The following is a 23,721-nucleotide window of genomic DNA, read 5'->3' on the forward strand; positions in this document are numbered from 1 at the left end:
AGTTTGCAGATTATAAGGTCAATAAACAAAAATCAATTGAATTTCTATATACTAGCAATGAACGGTTGGAAATTGCATCAAATTAAGTGGAACAGGTAAACCTAAGATGTTCAAGACTTGTACACTGAAAAATACAGAACATTACTGAGAAAAAGACCTAAATGAGTGGAGGAAGATGTTGTGTTCATGGGTCAAAAGACTCAATATTGTTAAGATGTCATTTCTCCTCAAATTGAGAATATAGAATTGAGACCCTCTCCCCCCCAATCAAAATTTCAGCAGGCTTTTTTGTAGCAATTGACAGGCTGATTCTAAAATTCATATGGAAATGTAAAGAACCTAAAATAGGCAAAACACCTGAAAGAGAACAAAGTTGAAGATCTAACACTATCTGAAGTTAAGACTCATATAAAGCTAAAGCAGTCATGAGTATGAGCTATTGGAATAAAAATAGAAATACAGACCAGGAGAACAAAATCGGGAGGCGTAAAATAGACCCATATGTATCTGTCATACTGTTTTCAATAGATGTGCAAAGGCAAGTTAGTGGAGAAAGAAAAGTATTGAACAAATGGGTGATGGGATAATTGGATGTTGATGTGTAAAATAAAATGACTCGAGTGATACCTCATATAACTTACAGAAATTAACTAAAAATGAACCATAAACCTAAATGTAAAATCTAACTGTAAAAGGGGAGGGGGGGAGGTAAGAGATCAACCGAAGGACTTGTATGCATGCATATAAGCATAACCAGTGGACATAAGACATTGTGGGGTAGGGGAGGCCAGGGGATTATCAAGGCGGGGGGGGGGGGACATATGTAATACTCTTCGTAATACTTTAAGAAAAAAAGCTAGGCAAAAGGTAAAAAAAATAAAAAATAAAATAAAAACTGTAAAAGTTCTAGAGGAAAACATAGAAGAAAATCTTTGTGATCTTGGCTTAGGCAAAGATTTCATAAATATGACACCAATAGCACAATTCATAAGAAAAAATTGTTAAATTCGGTGTTGTCAAAACTAAGAATTGCTCTCCAGAAGACATTTGGAGAATGACAGGAGAAGGCCCAGATTGGAAGAAAATATTTGTAAAGTATATATCTGATAAGGGACCTATATTCAGGACATATTAAGAAACTGGCAAAAGATAAACAGACCCTTTACCAAAGAATATACATGGACGGCAAACAAGCACATGAAAAAATGGTCAACACCATTTGTCTTGAGGGAAATCCAAATTGAAACCACAATGAAGTACCACTACAGGCCATTAGACTGGATAATTTTAAAATGACTGACCACACCAAGTGCTGGCGAGAATGGGGAGGAATGGGAACCCTCATGGGAATGAAAGATGGTATAACCACTTTGGTCCTTTTTGTTTTTGTTAATTCTCACCTGAGGGTATTTTTGCCATTGCTTTTCAGAGAGAGAGGAAGGAAGGGAGGGGGAGGGAGGGGGAGGGAGGGAGAGAGACAGACACACACAGAGAGACACATTGACTGACTGGTTGCCTACTGTGGGCAAGATGCATGCCCTTGACCCAAGACCCTTCAGTGCATGAGCCTATGTTGTGACCACTGAGCAACACTGGCCAGGGCTGTTTTTTTTAAAGGGTTAAATATATGACTACAATATGATCCAGCCATTCTACTCTTAAGTATTTACCCAAGAGAAAAGAAAGCATGAGTCCATACAAAGATTTATACATGAATGTTCACAGCAGTTTTGTAATAGCTCAAAACTGGAAACAACTCAAAGCCCATCAACAAGTAAACGGACAAACTGGAGACCTCTACAATGAACTGTTGCTCAGCAATGTACGGAATGGCCTGCCGACGCACACTGTATCGCGAATGGACCTCCAAAGCGCTATGCTGAGTGGGTGACGTGAGACACAAGAGGACTACGTGCTCTGATTCCACGTCTGAAATCTGCGGTGACAGAAAGCGGATCACTGGTGGCTGGTGCTGGAAGGAGAAATTACAGAAGGGCATAAGGAAACGTTTGTCAGGATAAATACTTTCATTGTCTGGGTTATGCTAATGTTTGTATGGATATCTACATGCATCAGAGTTTATGAAATTATGTAGTTTAAATATGTACAGTTAATTGTATATCAATTACACTTAATAAAACTTAAAAATTGATGCTTCATACTTTGAGTTTTTTAAAACAATATATATTTTTATTGATTTCAGAGAGGAAAGGAGAGGGAGAGAGATAGAAACATCAATGACGAGAGAGAGTCATTGATCAGCTGCCTCCTGCACGCCCCGGACTGGGGATTGAGCCCACAACCCAGGCATGTATCCTGACTGGGAATCGAACTGTGACCTCCTGGCTCATAGGTTGACGCTGAGTCATGCGGACTGGACAGTACTTTGAGTTTCTAATGCACTTTGTTTCATGTGGTTTGTACTCACTATAGAGAATTAGCAGCTACAAGGGAGGAAGCAGGTTTAGAGGAAGTTACTTACCTTATGCAGCTCACTCAGTGGGCTGAATGCAGACCAGGGCCCCGCTCTGCACTCATTGGTGCCCATTGCCAGAGGGACGTGTTTGTCCTGGAGTCTAAGACTCTGTGATTATTTTATTCTCTTGTTTTTCATTAATTCTTTGGGAAACTACATTTTACTTATGGTCTTTTAATGTTTCTTCCATTGATGTTAACAGAAGACGGGTGCTGAGATGGTTTTTAATTGTCTCATGCTCTGCCTCAGGGCACAGTCTTTTGCTGAGCGTCTGCGGCTGGGCATCGCGGTGATTCACGGAGAAGCTCAGGACGCCGAGTCCGACTTGGTGGATGGACGGCATTCCCCGCCCATGGTCAGGAGTGTGGCTGCCATCCACCCCAGCCTGGAGATCCCCAGTAAGTGTGTTGCCCCTTTTTGCTTTCCTCTTTGGTTTTAAGGCTGACTTACTTATTGTTTTGTTGTTGTTATTAATCCTCACCCGGGAATATTTTTTCCATTCATTTTTAGAGAGTGGAAGGGAGGGAGGGAGGTGGGGAGAGAGACAGAGAGAAACATCGATGTGAGAGGGACACATCAATTGGTTGCCTTCTGCATGTAACCAGACCAGGGCCAGGGATTGAGCCCACAACCCTTCCCTGTGCGGGTTGACACTAACCACTGAGCACACCAGCCCGGGCTGATTATGCAGCTCTTTGAGATAATTAAGACCATGTGGAGATAAGAGAGAATCTATGGGATGTATGTGAATAAGGCAGAATACAAGAGTGTATACCCATCTTTGTGCAAAGACCAGGAAGAACTATGAAGGATGGAAATCATTATGATGGTGGTAAGATTAATGTGTGAATTGGTTTTTATTTTTAAGAAATTTACCTCATGCTTTAATAACATCTTTTTTTAAAAATACTACCTTTTGCCCTGACCGGTTTGGCCCAGTGGATAGAGCGTTGGCCTGCGGACTCAACGGTCCCGGGTTCGATTCTGGTCAAGGGCATGTACCTTGGTTGCGAGCACATCCCCAGTGGGGGGCGTGCAGGAGGCAGCTGATTGATGTTTCTCTCTCTTCGATGTTTCTAGCTTTCTATCCCTCTCCCTTCCTCTCTGCAAAAAATCAATAAAATATATTTTTTAAAAAAATACTGCCTTTCAGTCTGTTGAAGAAGGAAAACTTTTCTTCTACCCTCTTTACATTCAGTACTTAGGGGCCTGAATCTGTCTTAGTAAGAGAAAAGACAGATTTTTTTTTAAGGTGGTAAAAACAGATTTTATTTAGGAAGTGTTGCATTGTGGGAGAAGACACCTTGCTGTAGAATGGGGCTTACCTCTGACTACAGCAAGGACAGTGGGGGTTGATAGCCAAGATGCAGGGTGGGATAGGGTCAGTGGATGGGAAATTACTGAGGAGGGCGGCATCAAGGGTAGGGGAATTCTTGCTAACCTGACCCAACAGAATTCCTGCTGAAGGAAGGCCCTGGGGGGCCCATGAGTTCTGGAATTCTTGCTGAAACTCAGTTGTGCGGCCTGAGGACGAAGCCCCAGGGTTAGTCCAGGTGGAGAAAGGGCTTATAGGTGCCGGACCACACTTTGGTCAAGGATGTAGTCTTGTTACTGTTACAGCCTTTATCACACTGAACTGAAATATTTTTTCAAACAGTTTTTTTATAAGGTTAATCATGTTTTAATAAAATAACGGATTTATTTCCTATCACACTGGTGACAAGTCAGTGAGAATATTATTGCTTAAAATCATGAAGAATTCTCAAACTTGTGAACATACTCAGGACATGTGGCGATTCGGAATCTGGGTTTCTGTTGCTAATGGGGCTCACCGGAGTGGAGCTGCTGTGGCTAGGAATATGGCCCTGAGATCCTGGGTTCAAATCCTGCCCCGGCCCTAGTGAGCTAGGTGACTTTGGGAGTTCCTTGACCTCTCTCTGTTTCACTTCCCTCATCTGTTTTATTTATTTATTTTTTTAAATATATATTTTATTGATTTTTAACAGAGAGGAAGGGAGAGGGACAGAGAGTCAGAAACATCGATGAGAGAGAAACATCGATCAGCTGCCTCTCGCACATCCCCCCCAGGGGATGTGCCCGCAACCAAGGTACAAGCCCCCGACCGGAATCGAACCTGGGACCCTTCAGTCCGCAGGCCGACGCTCTATCCACTGAGCCAAACCGGTCAGGGCCCTCATCTTTTTTAAAACAGTGTTTGCATGTCCCCACTAGACTGAAAGCTTTAAGAAGGAAAGATAATTTTGAATTTAATGTTTAATTCCTCACAAATAACACATTGCCTGGCATATAGTTAGCAATCAATAAATGTTTATTGAAGTAAAATTAACTTTCAGAGGAAAGACAGATTTTAGGAAGAGGTTAGAATTTGGGGCTTATCAGTGGTATATACCATTTTAATAGGGCAAGAAGATGAGGACACAAATGACCTTTTGGGAAGATCAGTGAGAGGTTAGGAGATGGGTGGGAGAGGTGGTTGGTGCGAGACAGTGTCTGTCTGGGTGTGGTGTTGGGTCAGTCTGCCTGGTTGTTCCTGGAAAGGAGGTATGACCAATAAGTTCTTTTGGAAGTTCTGCTTTTAGGCAGATAAGAGATTTAGAAATTTAGATCCTTCTGCTCAAAACACTTGGTATGCCACTGGGGAGTATTTTGGACTCCTTCAGGTTCTTGCTTTGTCTAGGAGTTTGCTCATTTATCTGTAGAGAAAACTTAGAGGAGGAAAGAGTGGACTGGAATAGCCATGAAGGAGCTGAGATTGCAGCTGGGCCTGTGGGCCTTAGTTAGCTGAGGTGGGGCTAGAGGTGTTGAAGCATGGGTTAGATCGGGGTGTCAGGACAGCCTGGGGGGCAAGAGGGCAGGCTCTGGAGACAAGGGCTGGGTTTGTGTCTGGTCAGGGTGTGGCCAGGAAGTACAGCACTCTCCTTACCAAAGGCCCTTAGAGGGAGGAGAGAGGGAAACGGTAGCAGGACTCCGCTGGAGCAGACCGGTGAGGATTTTGGATGCCATTTAATATACTTATATTATAAACAGCTGTGCAGGCTCTCAGGCTGGAGGCAGTAGTTGAGGGGTGGGTGTCTTCTTAGTCCAGGCCTGCACCCATATTGGGGTAAATTGCCTGGAAGAGAGGCAAGAAATAGGTAGGCCGGATTTGGGAGACCATGAAGCTAAGGCAAGTTCATGGTGGGAGGGCTTTGATCTCGCAGGTGGTGCTGGGGTGTGTCACGATGGAGGCTCCTGGCCATTGTAACGGGGTGAGTAGGATATGGGGTGTCTGGGAGTGTGGAGGACACCCACTATTTTTTTTTTTAAATTAAATCTTTATTGTTCAGATTATTACATTTGTTCCTCTTTTTTCCCCCCCCCATAACTCCCCTCCTCCCAGTTCCCGCCCCACCCTCCACCCTCACTCCCCACCCACTGTCCTCATCCATAGGTGCACGATTTTTGTCCAGTCTCTTCCCGCATCTCCCACACCCCTTTCCCCCCGAAGAATGGTCAGTCCATTCCCTTTCTATGTCCCTGATTCTATTATAATCACCAGTTCATTCTGTTCATCAGATTATTTATTCACTTGATTCTTAGATTCACTTGTTGATAGATGCATATTTGTTGTTCATAATTTGTATCTTTACCTTTTTCTTCCTCTTCCTCTTCTTAAAGGATACCTTTCAGCATTTCATATGATCCTGGTTTGGTGGTGATGAACTCCTTTAACTTTTCCTTATCTGTGAAGCTCTTTATCTGACCTTCAATTCTGAATGATAGCTTTGCTGGATAAAGTAATCTTGATTGTAGGTTCTTGGCATTCATCACTTTGAATATTTCTTGCCACTCCCTTCTGACCTGCAAAGTTTCTGTTGAGAAATCAGCTGACAGTCGTATGGGTATTCCCTTGTAGGTAACTGAGTTTCTTTCTCTTGCTCTTTTTAAGATTCTCTCTTTATCTTTTGCTCTTGGCATTTTAATTATGATGTGTCTTGGTGTGGTCCTCTTTGGATTCCTTTTGTTTGGGGTTCTCCGCGCTTCTTGGACCTGTAAGTCCATTTCTTTCACCAGGTGGGGGAAGTTTTCTGTCATTATTTCTTCAAATAGGTTTTCAATATCTTTGCTCTCTCTCATCTTCTGGCACCCCTATAATTCTGATGTTGGTACGCTTGAAGCTCAGAGGCTCCTTACACTATCCTCGCATTTTTGGATTCTTTTTTCATTTTGCTTTTCCGGTTGGGTGTTTTTTGCTTCCTCGCATTTCAAATCATTGACTTGATTCTTGCGCTCCTCTGTTCTGCTGTCGGGAGTCTGTATAATATTCGTTATTTCAGTCCGTGTATGCTTAATTTCCCAATATAACATCGAGGGTCTCATTAGTTTTCTTGTAGATCTCATTAAGTGTATCAGCGGTTTCTAAACAGTTCTTGAGAGACCTTAAAAGTGTGGTTCTGAACTCTATATCTTCCATTGACAATTTTGTCCTGTTTCTTTGTCTCCGCATTTTGTTATGCTTCCTTGGTGCACCCCCTAGTGGTCTTTGTTTGCAGTCTTATAGTTAAACCTTGATTGTTGTAGCTAATTCCAGGGAGGGTTTGACCTCCAGGCCAAGTAGCTCTGAGAATCAGCTGTGTCTGCAGTGAGAGAACTTCTGTCCTCTAGGGAGGTGCTAATCTAGCCTTTGCCTGAGGCTATCCCGCAAATACCTCTGTGCAGGGCTTGGGCGGGGCGAGTCGCACAGGATCAACAGGGTGGGCCGGAGAGAGCAGTTATGGCGGCTCTCAGTCCTGTCCCCAGGGGCTCTGCCTCTCTGAGTCCCAGCACCCGCTGCAAACCTCGGAGAGAAAGCTGCGCTCGCTCTGACCGAAGCCAGACAGTCCCGCTTCTCCCGTTTGAGTCTGGGTCCCTAAAGACTCGCCCGTATCTGGAGCTCAGAGTCTGCGACTCCCTCCCGATTGAAAACGCCAACCGCGCCCTCCGCCGCCAGCCCGCTCTGCGCCCTCCGCACCTCAGAATTTGACTTCAGCACTGCGCCTCCTCTGAGTGTCCGTATGGGTTTCTCTTTCCTCCTAGTTGTAGGACTTCCACTCAGCCAGCGTTCCTGTGGTTCTGGGTGATGTCCGTTCCGTTTTTTAGTTTCACTTTTGAAGTAGTTGTTCAAGGCAGCAAACTCCAGCGTTAACCTATGCCGCCATCTTGGTTCTTCCGAGGACACCCACTCTTGATGTGAAAGCCATAACATGAAAGATCCCATTCATCAATTTTTTCTTGATTGCAAGTTAAAGTGATACTTTCGATACATTGGATTAAATAAAATATATGGCGAAAATTAATTTCACCTGCTTCTTTGTGCTTTTGTAATGTGGCTTATTGAGCTCACAACCCGGCATGTGCCCACCAGGAATATAACTTTGGCCTCCTGGTTCGTAGGCCAATCTTATGGGTGTGGCTTAGACTGCTGAAGTGGGGTATAACTGGGTATGTATGTTTTCTCCTGGTCTTTGCCAATATAATATTGCAGTTAACTTATGTAGCAAAAATAACCTTTTTTCATACTTTGGCTTATCTATCTACCTATTATCTATCTACCTATCTAAAAGCCAAAGTGACTGGCTGCCTGCTGCTTCATGCACTATATCCCTTGGGAGATGTTGGGCTGCCGGGTCCCAGATTGCAGGAGGGTGCAGGCCAGGCTGAGGGACCCCACCAGTGCACAAATTTGTGCACTGGGCCTCTAGTTTCATTATAAGTTTCTAAAAGTGAGATTGATGAATCACTTTCTGAAGGGTTATATACCATTATACTCTTTCACCAGTATTGGGGTCAAATCCCTGAGAAAAAGAGTGCTGAAAATGTAAAAAAAAACAAAAAAAAACAACCCTGGCTGGTTTGGCTCAGTGGATAGAGCGTTGGCCTGTGGACTGAAAGGTCCCAGGTTTGATTCCGGTCAGGGCACATGCCCGGGTTGCAGGTGTGATTCCCAGTAGGGGGCGTGCAGGAGGCAGCAGATTAATGATTCTCTTTCATCGATGTTTCTAGCTTTCTCAAGGAAGGAAGGGAGGGAGAGAGGGAGGGAGGAAGGAAAGAAGGAAGGAGGAAGGAAATGTAAAAAAATTACTTTAGTTTTGGAATTTATCTTGCTTTGTTTAGCTTTACATTTCTGCCCCCTCTCTCCCCATACCGACCTAGGTTCACATACTGCATTTCATTGTCACTTGTCTTTAATCTCTTTTAATCTAGAGCAGTGGTTCTTAACTGGGGGAGGGGGTGGTATGGATTTTGTCCCTAGAAGACAGAAATGTCTGGAGACATTTTTTCCATTGTCACGATTGAGGGGGTCACTACTTGCCCCCCTCTATCCCATGAATAGAGGCCAGGGATGCTGCTAAGACACCCTCCAGCACACAGGACAGCTCCCGAGCCAGTTATCTGTCCCAAGTGTCAGTGGTGATGAGACTGAGAAGCACTGATCTAAAGCAGTCCTACTTTTTTCTTTAGTGACATTGACCTTTTTGTAAAAATTGGAGTAGAAGTCACAACATAATTAACCATTGAGAAATACACACTTCACTGGCATTTAGTACATTCAGAGTGTTGCCATTTCTTTCTAGTTTCAAACTTTTTATCACCCAGAAGAACACTCCTACCCATTAAGTCAGTGGTTCTCAACCTTCTGGCCCTTTAAATACAGTTCCTCATGTTGTGACCCAACCATAAAATTATTTTCATTGCTACTTCATAACTGTCATGTTGCTACTGTTATGAATCGTAATATAAATATCTGATATGCAGGATGGTCTTAGGCAACCGCTGTGAAAGGGTCGTTCGACCGCCAAAGGGGTCGCGACCCACAGGTTGAGAACCGCTGCATTAAGTAATCACACCCCATGTGCCCCAGGGAGTTCACTCTGCCTCTGTCCCTGTGAATGCGCCTATTCTGGACATTTCATCTAAGTGGAATTATACAGTGTGACCTTTGCATTCGGTTTCTTTCACTTAGCATGTCTTCGGAGTTCATCCGAAGATGCATGTACCTTTTGAAGGCTGAATAACATTCCATTGTATGGATATGCCACAGTTTGCTTATCCATTCATTCATTGATGGATATTGGACTGTGTCTAACTTTGACTATAATGCTGCTATGTGCATTCATGTACAGGTTTCTTGTAAACATATAATTTCATTTCTCCAGGGTCTATACCTAGGATTAGAATTGCTGGTTCCTATAATAATTGTATGTTTAATTTTTTTGAGTCACCAAACTGTTTTTCATAGCAGCTATACTATTTTACATTCCTACTAGCAATGTGCAAACGTTCCAGTTTCTCCATATCCTTATTAACACTTATTTTCTGATTTTGTTATTATAGTCATTGTTAACTGAAAAATAATATCAATTCATCAAAAAGGATTTATTCAGGAAAAGGGAAGATTTGCAACCTAGTGCATGCAGATATGGGAAGCCGGGTGCACTCCGGCCTGCGTGCTGAATGGAGGGCATTTATAGAAGGGAAAGGAAGTTAAAAGAAGGGGAAATGAGAACCACAGAGCTTTATATAAACAGAGCTCTCCCTGAGGGGCACTCTCAGTTACCTAGAGTGCAAGTGGGCTTGACAGGGTACTTCGTTGTAGTTTTGATATGCGTTTCCCTAATGACGAGTGATGTTGAGTGTCTTTCCATGTGTTTGTTGTCCATTTGTTTATCTTTTTTGGAGAAATGTTTATTCAGATCCTTTGCCCAATGCATGAAATTCATTCAAGGGGCTCAGCCCTCACAGCCCCGGCTTTGTCCGGAAGGTTGTTCTGCTGTTTGGTCTAATTTGCATATTAGTTCTTTATTATATAGGAAGAGTTCTTTATATATTCTGCACAATAGACTCTTACCAGACATGATATGCGAATATTTTCTCTCATTCTGTAGGTTGTCTTTACTTTCTTGATAGTGTCCTTTGATGCACAAAAGGCTTTAATTTACTTAGTTCAGTTTACTTATTTTTATATTTGTTGCTTATCTTTTGATGTCATAGCTTAAGAATCCATTGCCAAATTCAAGGTCATGATGATTTACTCCCAGCTTTTCTACTTAGAATTTGACAGTTTTAGCTCTTATTTTTAGGTCTTTGCGTTGATTTTTGTGTATGATGTGAGATAGGGGTCCAGCTTCAATTTTTCAAGCACCATTTATTGAAAAGGCTTTTCTTTCCCCACTGAATGTTCCTGACACCCTTATGAAAAGTCAGTTCTAAGTGTCTGTTGGTGGATGAATGGATAAAGAAAATGTGTATATTATTCAGCCATAAAAAAGAAGGAAATCCTGCCATTTGTGACCACATGAAAGGACCTTGAGTGTATTATCTAAGTGAAATAAGTCAGAGAAAGACAAATAATGTGTGATCTCACTTATATGTGGAATCTTAAAAACACACACAACAACAAACTCATGGAAACAAAGAAGAATGGTAGTGGCCAGGGCTGGGGAGTGGAGGAAATGGTGGTCAGAGGGTACAGACTTCCAGTTAGAAAATGTGTAAGTTCTGGAGATCTAATGTACGTCATGGTGACTATCGTTGTTAATAGGATTGTATTATATACTTAAAAGTTGCTGAGAGAGTAGATTTGAAGTGTTCACAACACACACACACACAAATTGTAATCATGAGAGGTGATGGATGTGTTGACTAATATTTTTGTGGGAATCATTTTGTAATATACACCGAGTGGCCAGATTATTATGACCACCCCATCAGTACTTCATTGGGCCACCTTTTGCCTTCAATACTGCGGCGATTCTTCTTGGCGTTGACTCCACGAGATGTTGAAAGATGATGCGAGGAATCGGACACCATGCCTGATGAATAGCACTGTCCAGCTCTGTGAGATTTGATGTTGTGGAACCAGCTGCCTGATGGCTCTTTTAACTTCGTCCCACAAATGCTCAATTGGATTGAGATCTGGTGATTGTGGGGGCCACCTAAGCAAAGTAAAGTCTCCTGCATATTCTTGAAACCACACCTGCACAATACGAGCACCGTGGCATGGTGTATTGTCTTGTTGGAAGAAGCCATCTCCGTTGGGATACGCCATCAACATGATAGGATGAACTTGATCAGCAACGATACTTAGGGATGTTGTGCTATTCAGATGTTGTTACACACGAATTAAAGGGCCCAAATCATGCCAGGAAAACATGCCCCAAACCATAACACTGCCCCCACCAGCTTGAAGGGTTGTACTCATGCATGTGGGGTGCATGCTTTCATGCTGTTTCTGCCAAATTCTCACTCTGCCATCTGCATGATGCAACTAGAAACGTGATTCATCAGACCACATGACTTTTTCCCAATGCTCGACTGTCCAATCCTTGTGTTCCTGTGCGAATTGGAGACGTTTTAGCTTGGTAACTGCAGACAGCAAAGGTGTTCAAACAGGCCTTTGGCTGTTTTGCTGATACTTGCTCCATGGCTCCGAGCACCAACAATCATCCCATGTTCATAGGCTGTTAAAATCGAGTTGTTTACCCATATCTTCAGAAAAAAGTCATTTCTACTGTCGTGGTAAACAGCCTGCTTCCCTATTTATAATGGTCTGGCCCTTTAGCAACTTCAGCGTGAAATTATAGCTAATTTGCCTACAAACGTCAGGTGGTCATAATAATCTGGCCACTCAACGTATATGTGTATCAAAACATGAGGTTGTACACCTTAAACTCACACAGTGTTAGATGCCAATTATATCTCATAAAGTTGGGGGAAAACCCATTGGCCATAGGTGTTTGGGTTTACTTCTAGACTCAGTTCTATTGCATTGATCTATATGTCTATCTTTATGCCATTACCTACATTGTTGATTAATAAAGCTTAATATCAACTGTAATTGAAAAATAAAATAATGAAGTTTTGTAATAGGTTTAAAAATAGGAAAATGTGAGTCTTTTACCTTTATTCTTCCATTTTTTAAAGGATTTTGGCTATTTGGGGTCTTAGGTTTCCAGATGAATTTTATTTTCAGTTTATTTCTGCAGAAGCAGCAGTTGGGGTTCGATAGGGTTGCATTCACTCTCCAGACCCCTTTGGGAAGCATGGCCGTCTTAATCCTAAGTGTTCTGACCTATGAACATGGATGGCTTTCCTTGTGTTTTCTTTCATTTCTTTTAACGGTGTTTTATAGTTTTCAGTGCACAAGTCTTTCACCCCCTTCGTTCAGTTCATTCCTTCGTATTTTATTCTCTTTGTCACTTTTTAAATGGAGTTGGTTTTTTAATTTCCATTTCAGATTGTTCATTGCTAGTGTGTATAAACAATTGAATTTTGTGTGTTGATCTTGTATCTTACATATAATTTTAGTGAATTTGTGTATTTAGTAGTTTTTTTGTAGATTCTTTGTTATTTTCTACTAGAGGCCTGGTGCATGAAATTTGTCAACTGGGTGGGGCGGGGTCCCTCAGCCCGGCCTGCGCCCTCTTGTAGTCCGGGGCTCTCGCAGTCTGGGACCCCTTGCTCCTTACTGCCCGCCACCGCTGCTGCGCTCGTCAGCCGTCAGCCTGGCTTCTGTCTGAGTGGTGCTCCCCCTGTGGGAGCGCACTGAGCACCAGGGGGCAGCTCCTGCATTGAGCACCTGCCCCCTGGTGGTCAGTGCACCTCATAGCGATTGGTTGTTCTGGTCGTTCTGCCATAACGGTCACTTAGGCTTTTGTTATATAGATATGTAGGATCATGTCATCTGCTAATAGATATAGAGATAACTACTTCTTCCTATCCATCTGGGTGATTTTTTTTCTTTTTTTGTAGAATTGCCCTAAGTAGCACAGCCAGTCTAGTGTTGACTAGCAATGGGGAAAGTGGGCATCCTTGTCCTATTCTTGATCTTAGGGGAAAGTTTTTAGTCTTTGACTAACTCTATGAAGTTAGCGCTGAGTTTTTCATGGTTACTCTTTATCAGTGAGGAAGTTCCCTCTATTTCTAGTTTTTGGGGTCTTTTTATAATGAGACACTGACTTTTTAAAGGCTTTGGCTTTTTAATATAGAAACTTCTGTGCATGTGTTTTATTCTGACCAGTGCTGATTCCTAAAGAAAAGCCCCCAATCACAGTTGTTGGTGATGTGGGAGGAAGGATCGCCATTATTGTGGTATGTAAACTTCTTTTATTATTGTTTTATTTACCATTGTTATTTTGTTAACTTATTTGTTAATTGTGTGCGGTTAGTGGTATGTCCAGGTAAGTCTCATTTGTTTGAGTTGGTGCCTTGCACTAAATGTTTATGTTGTTCCAAAAACAGAAAATTGTTACCATTAGTTTATTAATTGCTAATTACTTTGTTAACTAAATAGCTGTTTATAATAACATGAAAAATTGTTTTGTGATCAAAATAGGATACAAAATTGATTATAACTGTTTAAGACACACATCCTCTCTCACTGCACAAAGCCAGTGCACAGAAGAATACATAATACCTATATTATAGTTTAAATAATAAACTGAGCAGATGGGTACTCACTGCTCAGCTTGGAGCAAGAACACTGGCATGTTCCCTTCAGCGCCCAGGGCTTTCCCTGGCCTCTCTGCTCTCTTCCCACCAGAGCTGGTCACTGCCAGGCTGACGGCTGCCAGTACAGCAGTGGTGGTGGGAGCCTCTCCCGCCTCCTCAGCTGTTTGCAGACTGCGAGAGGGCTCAGGCCGGGCTGAGGGACCCTCCCGAGTGCACAAATTTTTGTGCACCGGGCCTCTAGTCCATATATATTTTAAAAGAGTTGTATATATATCCATACACACAAGGTGGGCAAAGTAGGTTTATAGTTGTTCATAGGGGAAAGAATACAATTATTAATAAATACTAATACAAGAATAAACTCTGTTTCGCGTACTCACAACTATCAACTTATTTTTGCCCCACTCTGTATATAAAATACATGAATATTTAATCAATCTTGGACAATGCTTGATACCCTCATGGGCTTGAAATAGCTGGTAGCCTGGGTATAACAGGAAAGACGCAGGGTTTTTTCCTGTTTCTCCTCTGTGTCTCTTTACTGCTCACAAAACACTTCCCTTCTGGTCCCCGGAGTGTGAGGGTTCCCCACATCGAGTCATTCTCTGCTGCAGTTTAGCTCAGAATCTGTCTACCGGAAATAGTGCCAGATCCCACAGGCTAAGGGCCCAGCCCCAGGAGACTGCTGCCCCCACCTTCAGCTGCTGTTCACAAGTAACAGGTTACCCACAACTTCTGTACGATTTGGCTACAAACGGGGGTTCTCACGACCCCTCCTTGGTTGGGCTAATTGGCTGGGGCAGCTCGCAGGCCCAGGGGGCACACTGACCACTTTATTAAAGGACAGGACAGAGGACACGGAGGGCCAGGTGAAGAGCGACAGAGGCTGAGGGCTGGGAGGCCCGAGCTCAGGAGCTCCTGTCCCCGTGGAGGTGGGTGTGTCACCCTCCTGGTTCCTGGACCTGGGAGCTCTCTGCAGCCCCTACTCCTGGGATTTCACAGAGCTTCCTCATGGAGGCAAGGCCGGCATTCGCTCCATTTCCAGCCCCTCTCCCCTGGCTGAGAATAGGGGTGGGGCGATACTCCAAGGCCATGGAATGTTCTTTTCAGTGACCAGCCCCACCCAGGGGCCACCCAGCATCACCCAATGAGAACAAAGGTGGTCCTATCACCCAGGAAGTTACCAGGTCTCAGGAGCCCTGTCCCAGACGCCAAGGCCAGAGGCCTTCACCTAGGTATTATTGGTCCATATATTAGACACCACTGAACTGGGTACATTGTTAAAAATTATAATTAGGGTTTTTTCCCCCATTATACAAACATGTAAAAAACACGTATTTCCCATAAGCACAGTGGAGAAAATTTGGACAATAAGGAAAAGTAGCAAGAAAAGAGGAAGAACCACCCAGTCTTGCAGTTTTACTATGTATTTAAAAAACAAAAACATTCAGCAAACGTATTTGGAGCAGCTGCATGGTGCGGGCACAGTTCTGGACGTGGGGATGTAGAGCCGGAAGCCCCAGGGAGCATGGAGGTGGCAGAGACAAGGCCGCTGTGAGTGACAGGCCTGCAGGGTGGCTTTGAAGGCTGGAGGGAGTGCAGTGGGAGCGTGCAGCTGCACATGTTAAAACGGAACGGCAAACTTGTTACCAGAAATTAGACCCTTTCTTTTCCAGGCTGTCCAAACCCATTGTTACCAGCGTGCTCATGTGCTCAATCTGTAATTGACAGGATGACATTATCGATGACGTGGACAGCTTTCTCGCTGCAGCAGAGACCCTGAAGGAAAGAGGGGCGTATAAGATCTTCGTGATGGCGACGCATGGCTTGTTATCTTCCGATGCCCCCCGACTGATTGAGGAATCTGCCATCGACGAGGTAACAGCCAGCATGTGTGGACACACCTGCCCTGCCATTCTGGCTCCTTCTGAGCTGTAGTTACAGAGGGTGGTGAAGAGGGAGCTATTTTGTAGTTAAGAATGGATTAAAAACCCAGGTTATGTTTGTGTTTCATCACTGTGGCCTCGGTCCTTGGCCCATAGTGGTAGTTAACAGTTCCGATAGCTCGGGAGTGGAGCAGGAGTCTGTGCTGGCACTGCGTGCAGCCCCTCTCTGAGCTCCTCGCAGCCGCAAGGCCCCAGCAGCACCTGGAGAGGAGTCATTGAGCATCAGAAAAGCCGGTGACGGCAGGCCTGGCAGCTTCTAGGCTGAGCCATTTCGGTTCAGACCTTCGTTTGCCTGATGCCAAAGCCGCCTTTCTCCCAAGTGCAGCTGCCTGTGACGTGAGATTAGGAGAGGAAGCCATAGGTGATCTTCCTCAGCCACCTCTGGCTCCCGTGTGGCGGCAGGAAGGCTGTCCGGTGCACTAGCCCTGCTTTATGCACCTCCCTTATTCCAGAGGCTCACCAGGAAACGAGATTGGCATGTAAATCACATTTTCATTCTCTCTTAAATAGTAAAAGTGCTGTCCCCGTAGATTCCTGGCTATTGAATCTTAAATTAGTTAAACTTTTACTTTTCCAAGTCTCAAAACTTGTTTTTGTTCATCTTCCCCAGAGGATATTTTCCCATTGATTTATAGAGGGAGTGGAAGAGAAGGGAGCAACAGAGAGAGAAACATCGATGTGAGAGAGAGACATCCATTGGTTGCCTCCTACATGGGCCCTGACCAGAGCCAGGGATTGAGCCCGCAACTGAGGTACGTGCCCTTGACTAGAATCGAACCCAGAACCCCTGAGTCCGCAGGCTGACGCTCTATCCACTGAGCCAAACTTCCTAGGGCCAAGTCTCACATCTTTACTCTTCACATTAGATCTCCTGAGCCTGTCTCTCTGTTTGTTGTCTGATGGGTTCAAGATGCCTTAGTACAGACCAAAGGCCAGACTTGCATGTCTCTAATCAATCCAGCCTCCTTGCTTAGCTGGACGAAGAACTGAGAATGACATTAGAGTCATTCAAGGAGGCAAAACTGACAATACAGAATTCACATGTTAAGTGAGAAGCCTTCTGGCCCAGGGCAGCATCGTCGTCCCCCCCACCCGAGGCTGTCCACATGGCACTAAGACCGGCTCTCACAGGTGCTGCATGGGGGCCTGTTAGAAATAGCAAAGCAGAGCAAGGTGCAGAGGGGCTGCTGGAGCCCGGCTTCCTGGAGCAGAGTGTGGTTCCAAGGAAGCGAGGCGCCAGCCGAGGCCGGGCGAGTCTGACGGGCGAGTGGAGGGCCGCCCCGGGTGCCTTTGCGTCCTGACAGCACTCACTGATGTGCAGAACCACCTTGGGACAAGGCACCAGTGGCTGAGCTGGTTAGGAAGCAAAGGGTCTCATTCACACTTACACACAGAACATAGCTGCTCTGTAGTGTGTACAGTTTTGAACAGTAATGGCAGGATCAACACGTTAGGTGGGAGCTGGGAGAAGTGGAAGAAAGCTAATTTCCCTTCTTTCCAAGCAGGAGCCAGTAGATAGTGCTTGGAGTTGATAAGTCGTGCTTTGAAGTGTTTTTATTTCTTCTTTAAAATTGAAAGTAGTTAAATTAAATGCCCAGATAGGCACCTACACATAGTACATTCGTGGTTGCTGGGGTTGGGGGAGGGTCACTAGGAGTGCAACTCAGGTCACAGGGCTGCTTTCTGGGGAGATGCTGACACAGCTCTGAATGTTCCAAACCACTGAACGGCGCACTTTATGGCGATGAATCGGGCTGTCCCCAGAGAACAGCATCATGATTTCCAGTGTTTGAGAGGAAATTGATGGAAAAGTTGGCAGTACCTGATTTGCATGTACAAAATAAAATTATTGTCCACCTTAGAAAACAGCAGGTGAATTGTACGGTATGGGAATTATATCTCAGTAAATCTGTTATTTTAAAAAATGGTTAGAATAAAGTTGGAAAATTCATTTTTCACTGAGGGTGGTTAATTTATTGAAAAAAACAGCCCACAAGGTCACCACAGCGCACTCTAGGCTGCGCTTTGCCAGCCCGGCCCCTGCGCCTTCGTTCTGTGTGAGTGGTGCAGTCAATTCTGTGATACCAGTGGGGAGGTATTTCCCTCCTTTGAAACTTATAATGAGACTTATATAACCTTTTATGTTTCCACTTTTGTTTAGTTACCAGGAAGATCAAGTGCCAAATGATTAGTCAGTAATTACTTAAGGCTAGGTTTTCATGCCCCCAGTGCTGGCAATGCATATGTCTGACTGTTCAGCTGTTGTAGCATCGCCTTCTGTATTTGCTTCTTTTTTAAAAATTTAATTAATTTATGTTTAAGAATATTTATTGTTGAGAGTATTACAGATATCTCCCTTTTCCCCCATTGCCCCTCTCCACCTGGTCCCTGTCCCACCCCAGGCCTTCACCATCCTACTGTCTGTGTCCATAGGTAAGATCTTCGGTTAATCTCTTCCCGTGTCCCCATCCCCTTCCCTCTGAGATTCATCAGTCTGTTCCATGTTTCCATGTCTCTGATTCTATTTTATTTACCAGTTTATTTTGTTCACTAGATTTCTTGTTCATTTATTTTGATTTTTTAAGCTTTTATTTATTTAGTTAGTTAATCCTCACCCGAGGATATTTTTATATTGATTTTTTAGAGAGAGTGGAAGGGAGGAGAGACAGAAAAAAACATCTATGTGAGAAACATCGATTGGTTGCCTCCTGCATGAACCTGGACCAGAGCCAGAGAACCTGCAACCAAGGTATGTGTCCTGACTAGAATCAAACCCAGGACCTGAACTTCACTCTGCAAGCTGATGCTCTGTGCACTGAGCCAAACCTGCTAGGGCATGATTTTTAGATTCAGTTTTTGATAGATATGTATGTGTTGCCATTTTTTATTCATATTTTTTATCTCTTCTTTTTCTTTCTTCTTTCTTCTTCCTCTTCCTTTTCTTAAAGAATGCCTTTCAACATTTCATGTAATACTGGTTTGGTGGTGATGAACTCCTTTAGCTTTTTCTTGTCTGGGAAGCTCTTTATCTGACCTTCAATCTAAATGAGAGCTTTGCTGGGTAGAGTAATCCTGGTTGTAGGTGCTTGCTATTCATCACTTTGAATATTTCTTGCTACTCCCTTAGGCCTGCAAAGTTTCTGTTGAGGAATCAGCTGACAGTCATATGGGCGCTCCCTTGTAGGTAACAGCTTTTCTCTTGCTGCTTTTAAGATTCTTACTTTGTCTTTAGCCCTTTGCATTTTAATTATGATGTGTCTTGGTGTGGGCCTCTTTGGGTTTCTCTTGTTTGGGACTCTCTACTTCCTGGACATGTAAGTATTTCTCCTGGTAGGGGAAGTTTTCTCTCAAATAGGTTTTCAATATCTTGATCTCTCTTCTCCTTCTGGACCCCCATAATATTAGTGTTGGTACACTTGAAGTTGCCCCAGAGTCTCCTTACACTGTCTTCATATTTTTGGATTCTTTTTTCTTTTGCTCTTCTGGATGGATGTTTTTTGCTTCCTCATATTTCAAATTGTTGATTTGATTCTTGGAATCCTCTGCTCTACTGTTGTATCCCTGTAAATGATTATTTCAGTTAGTGTATGCTTAATTTCTGACTGGTCCTTTTTCATGTCTTTAACATTCTCACTAAGATCCTTGAAAGTCTCATAAAGATCCTTGAGTAACCTTATAACTGTGGTTTTGAACTCTGTATTCAGTAGTTTGCTTGCTTCCATTTTTTTCATTTGTGACACATTTCTTTGTCTCCACATTTTGGCTGCTTCCCTGTGTTTATTTCTATGTATTAGGTAGAGCTGCTTTATCTCCTGGGATTGGTAGAATGGCCTTGTGTTGTAGGTGTCCTGTAGGGCCCAGTGGCTCAGCCTCCCCAGTCACCTGAGCTGGGCACTCTAGGTTTGCCCCTGTATGGGCTGTGTGCACAGTCTTGTTGTAGTTGAGCCTTGATTGCTGTTGGTGTCACTGGGAGGGATTGACCTCCTGGCCAATTGGCTGTGAGGACGAGCTGCAAATACAGTGGGAGAGCTGCTGTGCAGCAGACAACCCTTTGGAGCAGGACTTGCTTCAGTGGGGCTTTGGTGTTCACTGAGTCTGCCCTGTGAGTGTGTTGATTGTGGGTGTGTAGAGTTGCAATCTGCTATCGTCTGAGCTGTCCATCAGGTGCACTGGCTCTGGGGCCTCCACAGAGGTGCAAAGTCAGCCACTGCCTGGGGCCACCTGGCTGCTATTTGCTATTTGTATTGGGCTTTGAGGTGCCCAGGCAAGGCCCAGCTGGGAAGCAAGGCAGGCTGGTGCTAGTGCCAGGTCTTGGGCCTTTTAATGATAGGTTTGGGGCACACTGACACCAGCTGTAGCTTGTTTTTAGCAGTCGGAAACCTGAGCCAGGACAGGCCATTCATATGGAAAAGCTGCTGCAAACAGCTTGGGTGGGGCTGCAAATTGGATGGGGTAGGGTCTCAGGGAGTCATCAGGTGGAGCAAACAGTGTGCTGCAGGGTCATGGAGACTCAGATATGGCTGCCAGTCAGATCTGTGACGGGGTGGGGGTGGGGTGGCGGGGGTGACCCCTGCAAGCACCTCCGTCTGGAAGAAAGCAGTCCCCAAGTTTCTGACCCGATGTCAGTCCAGTTCCTTTCCACATGTGTCTGAGTCCTCCGGTGTTGGAGCTTGGAAGAGGCGGGACCATGGAAGTTCAGCGGGTCCGCGCCTCTGCCCCCTCCTACCAGTCTCAATGTGCCTTCTTCTTTCCTTCTCTAGTTGTAGCACTTACATTCCGCGAGATTTCAGGCAATTCTGAATGGTGATTGTTCTGTATTTTAGTTGTAATTTCGATGTGGTTGTGGGAAGCATGCGTACCGCCGTTTACCTACACTGTCATCTTGGTTCTTTTATTTTTTAAAATATATTTTCATTGATTCTAGAGAGGAAAGGAGAGGGAAAGAGAAAGAAACATCAGTGTTGAGAGAAAATTATTGATCAGCTGCCTCCTGCATGCCTCCCATGCCCCCCACTGGGGATCAAGCCTGCAACCTGGTCACGTTCCCTGACCTAAATTCCCTGACCCAGGAATCCAACCATGACCTCTTGGTTCATAGGTCAGTGCTCATCCACTGAGCAACACTGGTTGGGTCTGTATGTGCTTCTATAGTGTAAATTGCTGCGTGTGTGTGCGTGTGTGAATTCTCACCCAAGGATATTTTTCCATTGATTTTTAGGGAGAGTGGTAGAGAGAGGGAAAGGCAGAGAGAAACATCGATGTGAGAGAAACACATCGATTGGTTGCTTCCTTCACGCGCCCCGACCAGGGCCTGGGCCAGGTCGGAGCCTGTAACCAAGGTACGTGCCCTTGACCAGAATTGAACCTGGGACCCTTTGGTCCGCAGGCCGACGTTCTATCCACAGAGCCACACCAGCTAGGGCAGTGTGAACTGTCTTGAGCCTTATTTTGGAAGTAGGGAATGTATAAGTAATAAAAATTATTCCCATCACGTGTTTTTTTAAGTTTTTTTTTCCCACTGTAGCTATTGAAAAGTGCTTGTTTTCTCTTTTTTTCATTTTTATAAAATCTTAACTTTTTAAAATAACAGCTTTATTGAGATGTAATTCACATACTATACATTTCACCCACTTAAAATATATATGATTCAGTGTTTTTAGTACATTCACAGAATTGTACATCACCATCATCAATTTTAGAACATTTCCCTGCGCCTAGAAGGAAACCTCATATGCATTAGCAGTCACCTTCCATTTCAGCTCCATCCACCCAGCCCCAGGCAGCTGCTGCACTTACTCTCCTTTGTGTCTATAGATTTCCCTAATCCTGACCTTACACACCAGTGCAGTCGTGCAATGTTATACGTACTTTCTGTCTGGCTCCTTTCACTCAGCGTGGTATCATCTATGTTGTAGCATGTGTGTCGGTTACTTCATTGTTTTTGCTGAATTGTATGGAAAAAACACATTTTTACCTCTTCATTCATGGGAATTTGTGTTGTTGCACTTTTCTGACTATTGTGAATAATGCTAGTAGGATATTTGTGTACAAGCTTTTGTATAAATGTGTATTTTCATTTCTCTTAGGTTTATACCTAGGAGTAGAATTGCTGGGACATATGGTGACTCTATGTTTAAACTCTTAAAGACCTGCCAGTCTGTTTTCCAACGCAGCTGAACCCTTTTCCATCCCTACAGTGATGTAGGGGCTCCAGTTTCTCTGCGCCCTTGTGAACACTTTATTATCTTTTTGCCTGTAGCTGTACTAGTGGGCCTAAGCTTAGCAGATCTTAGGCCAAGAAACATGGACTGAAATGTTGATGAAGGTATGGTAGACCCGCTGTCCTCTTCAGAGATTTGAGACTAGATCAGAGTTCCAGGTTGCACCAGGAAGCTACTTGGTTTTATGCTGCTCTTGGTTTTTTTCTCTTGCTTCCAAGGTGGTGGTTACCAATACAATTCCACACGAAATCCAGAAGCTCCAGTGCCCCAAAATCAAAACTGTGGACATCAGCATGATCCTTTCCGAAGCCATCCGCCGGATTCACAACGGGGAGTCCATGTCCTACCTTTTCAGGAACATAGGCTTAGATGACTGAAGAGCTGACTTTCCTTGTAACTCCCAGGGGCAAACTGGAATGCGAGAATGTGCTGTGAGATATCAGGCCAGACTTGATGTATTTCCCAGGGGCCATTTGTGTTTTGTTCCTTTCTTGTTAATTACTATGAAGATAGACCAACTTTTTTTGTCGATGTGGGTGTTTGTGAGTATTTTGGGCAATTTTTATAAAAGAAAAACTGTATCCTCTTAAATAAAATAAGTTAAGACCTTATTGTTTTTAGTTTATCTATATAAAATATAACTTGGAAGAAGATTTTTAAGCCCACAAACAGCCTTTTTCCAAAATTGTTACAGCCCAAGTGCTTAAAAAATTTAATAAAATAAAATGGTCTACTTACTGTATGATACCTGCAATTGAAAAGCCAAAAAACCTATGCTGTTGAGTCCAGGAATAACATTTTTAGAAATGCTTTTATAGATAAGCATATGGAATATGTGACCATTATTTATTTTCTGCAACAAAAGAAGGAATAAAAACTTACTGTGTTTGTGTGTGATTTTTTACCCTTTATGTTTTGGCAATTGTTTTATAACTAAAATAAAATGAAAGCTGAATATACATGTTGTGGATGTTGAAATGTTCGCCACATTGATTAAGTTTTCTTTGCTGCAACTTGTGGGATGACACGGTAGCCTCATAGGGATGTACTGAACCCCGCACATTCCTAGATGCAGTCATTTGGCAAGAGAGGGAATCATCCCCAGGCTGGTGGGTGGGTGGGGAGGGACCTTGCTCCTTGTTTGACAGCAGAGCCATTCTCCAAACAGAATGTGACACTGCATGCCCTTGGGGATGAGATGCTGGAGGGGGTCGCAGGGCAGGGAATGTGATTCTTGTCAGTGCCAAGCGTGTAACAGTTTAGAACTCGAAACTTGGGCCTTAGAGTTCATCAGGCTGGATTGCTGAGCTCCCCTTAGCTATGCCAGTGTGTTCTCTAAGTCCCACCCAAATCATGGAGTAAAAATTAAGACTTCCTCTTCCAAAAAACGTTAAACCTTTGCTTTCTGCCTGTCTATAGTAGAATCTATCCTATCTAATAATAGAGAAACATGGTAATTAACCGTAACTTTGCTACCCTTCCCATTGGCTAGTCAGTGAGATATGCACATTAACTGCCAACCAAGATGGCGGCCGGCAGCCAGGCAGCTGAAGCGAACAGGAGGCTTGCTTGCTCCAGTGATGGAGGA

The 23,721-nt window shown here is 43.8% G+C and overlaps 1 protein-coding gene across 4 annotated transcripts in view; it reads left to right on the forward strand.

Moving 5' to 3' along the window:
* PRPSAP2 (phosphoribosyl pyrophosphate synthetase associated protein 2) overlaps positions 1–23,091 on the forward strand; it is a 64,719-nt gene extending 41,628 nt beyond the window's left edge. For all 4 annotated transcript variants that reach the window (XM_081109203.1, XM_081109205.1, XM_081109204.1 and 1 more), the window contains 4 exons: positions 2,726–2,874; positions 13,536–13,606; positions 15,698–15,844; positions 22,352–23,091. In XM_081109203.1, coding sequence (XP_080965329.1) covers positions 2,726–2,874; positions 13,536–13,606; positions 15,698–15,844; positions 22,352–22,510 — 526 coding nt within the window. In that variant the 3' untranslated portion in view covers positions 22,511–23,091. The remainder of the gene's footprint in view (positions 1–2,725; positions 2,875–13,535; positions 13,607–15,697; positions 15,845–22,351) is intronic.
* The last annotated feature ends 630 nt before the right edge of the window (positions 23,092–23,721 follow it).

Source organism: Myotis nattereri (assembly GCF_964212035.1).
Source record: "Myotis nattereri genome assembly, chromosome: 16".
Taxonomy (NCBI): Eukaryota; Metazoa; Chordata; class Mammalia; order Chiroptera; family Vespertilionidae; genus Myotis; species Myotis nattereri.